At 36.6% G+C, this 4,913-nt stretch overlaps 1 protein-coding gene across 1 annotated transcript in view; it reads left to right on the top strand.

Annotated features, from left to right (window-relative positions):
• Nucleotides 1-479: 479 nt before the first annotated feature.
• LOC110461595 (LETM1 domain-containing protein 1-like) overlaps nt 480-4,913 on the top strand; it is a 21,400-nt gene continuing 16,966 nt past the window's right edge. The window contains exons 1-3 of the mRNA XM_021515134.1: nt 480-591; nt 2,024-2,247; nt 3,731-3,843. Of these exons, the coding sequence (XP_021370809.1) occupies nt 533-591; nt 2,024-2,247; nt 3,731-3,843 (396 nt within the window). The 5' untranslated portion in view covers nt 480-532. The remainder of the gene's footprint in view (nt 592-2,023; nt 2,248-3,730; nt 3,844-4,913) is intronic.

Below are 4,913 nucleotides of genomic sequence, written 5' to 3'. Positions count from 1 at the left end.
ATATATATATATATATATATATACTAACTGGTATTCCTGGATGTTACTTTCAATACATGGTCTAGTAGTACTGTACATATAAATAACATGCGATGCATCATATTAGTGCAGTATGAATGATGATCATACTAAAACAGACCAAACACAAGAACTTTGAAGAAGTACAAGGATGGATGATTTTGCCCAGCAACTGAACAGATTCCATTATTTTTATAAACCCCAAGTACACGTAAGACATTTTTTTATGTATTAAAATGTATGTTATGATTCAAAAATTAAATGTATTGAAACAAATGGACAGTACGAGCTTCGCTCTCTCCAGGCCATGCCTGAGTCATATTATATGAACAGAATAAGATAAAAGAAATAACCATAAATCAACGTTCTCTCTAAGTTAGCCAAAGGTTTGTAGAACTTTGCGTTCTGATAAAGACTTATTTCCTTGGATAGGAAAGGGATTGCTTCCCCTGACAAACTCTTCTCTGTTTGAAGAGTAAATAAACCGGCAGCCGAAAGAAGTCGTGCAGGAATCATGTTGTCGCGACGGATTCTACTTTTGAATCATGTCGCATACAGAAACACAATTATCAGGTAAAGCCATTGCAATTTTATAATTTATAACAAGTATCAAAGCAACGTAAAGCCATGTTGACATTGCGCCATATGTAACCGTAAGCTATATGTTGCCATATTTCTATGACCTCTGGTTACCTGATGTTTTTTCGCCGGTTATGTAAAGATAAGTAATAGTGGTGTTCTGAAAATCGCTTGGTTGTAGTTTCTGTACGGTATTATTCCGTATGGTCGTCAGATCTTTCTGGAAGGATATTGACATGTACGCCCCATTTAAGTGTGTCTGCATTATAAGTTATAATTCAAAAGTATCTTTACTTCTACTTTGTAGTGACCGTCTTCAACACGCTGAAGTTTATGTCAAATTATTTATTTTACTTGAGTCAGATTATAGTTTACCTGTTGTAGTGTTGTACCACAGACTTAGATATCTAATGTTCCGTGGTAGTATTAATAATAATACCCGGCCTCCTCTGCTGACTGCGCAATATATAAAAAATGTCTCTCCTTCAGAAGATACATTATCGCAGCTACTTGTAGTGACAACCTGAGTTTCCTCTGGCCCTGACACCAAACTTAGACATTTTGACAGATAGATGTCTGGTGTGGGGCCAGAGCACACTACTATATAGCTGCGATAACGTAGCTTTCTGATGACCAGAGTTTTTTTTTTTTATATATTGTGTCGTCGGAGCTACAAAGCCTCCTATGCCAACTAATGGAGCAAAATTAAAAGTGCTAATCTGTGAGATTACATATAATTTACGCCTCATATGAGTATAATATTATAAAAATAAAATAATCCTTACCAATAAAAAAACTCTTTAAAAAAAAAAAGTTTTTGGGAAAAATAGAAACGACCGCCCTGTTCTGTTTACTACAATTTCATATTGGGTCATGACACCCATATTTAGACGTCTGACCTTTATCGGAAGAGAGAAGAACTTTCCAACATGGCGGTCAATTCAGATTTCGATTGCACTTGCTACGTTTTAGGCAGAGTTAAAAGTTATACAGGATATCAACAGAAATAGTTCATACTACAACCCTATTTATGAATGCTGAACCAATGTGCTGTCAATTAATTCTAAAATCAACCGGGTGTGATTCACACCGGGCTTGCTTAATTACAAGGCATGGGATCGGTTTAATACCCGGCCGGGTATTAATATTAGTACTAACTACTATATGAAAAAGAAGTGGTCCAGAAATCTTCTAAACAATAATAATATTCTCCGTTTTCGGTCTGGATCAGTACAGTTTGTTGATTAATCATCCACATGACCTACAAAAATGGCAAGTAAAAGCAAAAAGTCAGATTCCTCAAAAGATAGATTGGTCAATGGCTGTGAATTTAAATTAGAAATATGATTTAATTTTTAAAAGAAAAAGCTGTTTCACTACCAAGAGTAGGTTTAATCATTAAAGCTTATTCTGCTTTACTCCTCAGATGCTGCAGTGAAAAAGCTTCCCTGAATAAGTTCCCTCATGTAGCCCCAGTCCCGAATCCAGAGGAAATTCCTCACGACCATGACCGCCCTGTTCCCGTGAAGAGGAAGATACGGACTAAAGTCACAACACCACTGTTTGCCATCCTGTTAAATAGATTTGAGAAACTGCTTGAACAAACAGTGCCCAGAAAAGTATTTCAGAAATACAGCTGGGCTAGGGATGGTAAGTCTTACTCCATCATATCCTGGGTCAAATTTTCGTATAATGATACAGGCTATTACACATGAATTTTAAGCTACTGTAAATTTCTATTTTCCAATAAAAAATAATAAACTGTTACAGGTCTAACAGACAGTTTTAGATCATCATGTTTCTCGTTGGTTGTAAGTTTAGCAGTTTACAAGAATTAGCCAATAAACAATGTTGATACATTTATAGCGACAATAAACTTTTTTTTTGGGGGGGGGGTGTACTTGTGTTCAGGAATGGCAATGCTGGTACAGTAATAAGATAAGATTACTGATCAGTGTCAGTATCATTGTGATGCAACCTGATATAGAATGGCATGACATATCACTACTGTGGTGCAATATACTGTAAAAAATATTTACCTTAGGCAAAGCACATGTATACCCTGGTAAAAATATCTTTTAAATGGTCTTCTGTAAAACTACACATTTTGTATTCAAAATTGATAAATAATAATAGTATAATAATAATAATTTGAGGTTCTTATATACCGCTTTTTCATAACTTAGTTTGTAGGTCGTCTCAAAGCAGTTCACAAATTATAATCAATGGTTATAGGGCCTTTGCAACCAGCCAATATCTTTCTCAACTCTCTGGGGAGCATACAGCCATGTCTGCGCTCACAGCTATAACATTCAACAATTCTAGCTCTTCCCAACCACATACTCATTTACAGCTGAGTAGACTGGAACAAGCAGAGTAAAGTATCTTCCTCAAAGATACAACGCTGTGCTGTGAGTCGAACCTGCAACCCTTCGGTCACGAGCCCCGGCGCACTATACCACTAGACTACCGTGCCTCCTAAAAAAATAAATAGTTTTTGTTTTTTGAAAAAAAAATGGGCGATTTATCCCTACATATTGGAATGCAGATTCAGATACAAAAACATCTTCAAAAGTTTTTAAGTGGTTCAAATCAGTAATACTGAGATTTGCCAAAATCCAACCTTTCAAATTATAAAAGTTGTATCAGAAAGAAAAAGGGGCTATCTTCAACATACTTTTTGGAACAAAGGTTGTTTGGAAAGATTCAAGGGAATTCCTAAATAAAATAATTATATACAGTCTGCAATAAGCCAAGGGGGCCAACACAAAATCTCTTACTCAAAAGTAGGGACGGACAATGATAAACAGGACAGTGATACAGCATTTTGTTTGCATGGGCTTATTGATGGATAAATACTGTACCATATTTTTCTGGCAATACACCAATTCCTGGTAATGAGCCAACCTGTATTTTAATATATTGCAGGTCAGTAGAAATGCAAACAAACATTTCCTCTTTGCCTGTTATATAACCGACCATTGTTTTATGTAAGAAGTTATGTGTTTCCCCCTTGGGCTTATTACCAGATAAATACAGTAAATGTTTTCAGTTCTTGATCTCGGCAATCATATCTATATTAGGGTTTAATGCGATTGCAGGTCATCTAATTATGTATTTATTTATGTTTTAGGCATGATCGAACTTAAAGACGACACAAAAATATATTTTGATGTCTCCAAAAGGATAAGTAAAGGTGATGAATTCAGCACATTTACACGAAAAGAGCTATCCGTCTTCAATCAGGTACGCTTCATAGAGTACCATCTATAAAACCTAGAGTAAATTTCCTCTGTAATTCCTCAGACCACTCGTTTAAAAATATGATGCTCCAGACTGACATTTAGTTCTTTTATGGTGGGCTATTCAAATCACCCTGCGTCCGTGCATCCATCCGTCATTCCGTCCGTCCTTAAACATCTTGTTAGCCCTATTTCTCGGAAAGTACTGGAGGGATCTTTCTCAAATTTCACATGAAGGATCCCCATGATCCGTAGTTATGCATATCATGTTTTGGGACTGATCGCAAAACCAATATGGCCAACAGCTAGCCATCTTTAATTTGAAAGTTAAAAATTGTTAGTGCTAGCCATTTCCCAGAACCAATTGGAAGGATCTTTCTCAAATTTCACACGAAGGTTCTCAATGATCCCTAGTTATGCATATCATTTTATGGGACTGATCACAAAACCAAGATGGCCAATAGGCAGCCATCTTGAATTTGAGAGTTTAAGTTTGCTAAAGCTATTTCCCATAACTTATTGGAAGGATCTTTCTCAAATTTCACATAAGAGTTCCTCTTGTTCTTAGTTATGCATATCCAATCATATTGGTCGGCCATCTTGTTACAGTTTAAGATTGTTAACGCAATTTCTCAGAATTTACTGGAGGAAAATTTGATATGTAGGTTCCCCTTGGTCCTGAGTAGTGTATGTTAACTTTTGAGGGTGATAAAAAGATTGATTGAGATGGAGGACAGGCAAACTGATCAAACATATTTGACGTAAATGGTTTGGTACATCACTTTTCCAAGATAGTTCAATAAGTAAACATGAAAGGTATAGGCCCCCTAAGGCAGAGACGCAGGCCCCCTGAGGCAGAGAAGCAGGCCCAAAGAGCAAATGGCAGTAAACCAGTCGAGGAGAGAGATACAGGACTAAATGACCTCTTGTTCTAGTGATAAACAAAGGGTGTACTCCTCATCCACATGTATCAGAGGAAACAGGTCTAGGAGAGATACAGGACTAAATGACCTCTTGTTCTAGTGATAAACAAAGGGTGTACTCCTCATCCACATGTATCAGAGGAAACAGGTC

The sequence above is a fragment of the Mizuhopecten yessoensis genome, unplaced genomic scaffold (genome assembly GCF_002113885.1).
Source record: "Mizuhopecten yessoensis strain PY_sf001 unplaced genomic scaffold, ASM211388v2 scaffold10639, whole genome shotgun sequence".
NCBI lineage: Eukaryota > Metazoa > Mollusca > Bivalvia > Pectinida > Pectinidae > Mizuhopecten > Mizuhopecten yessoensis.
This window is presented reverse-complemented; position numbering and strand designations above follow the sequence as displayed.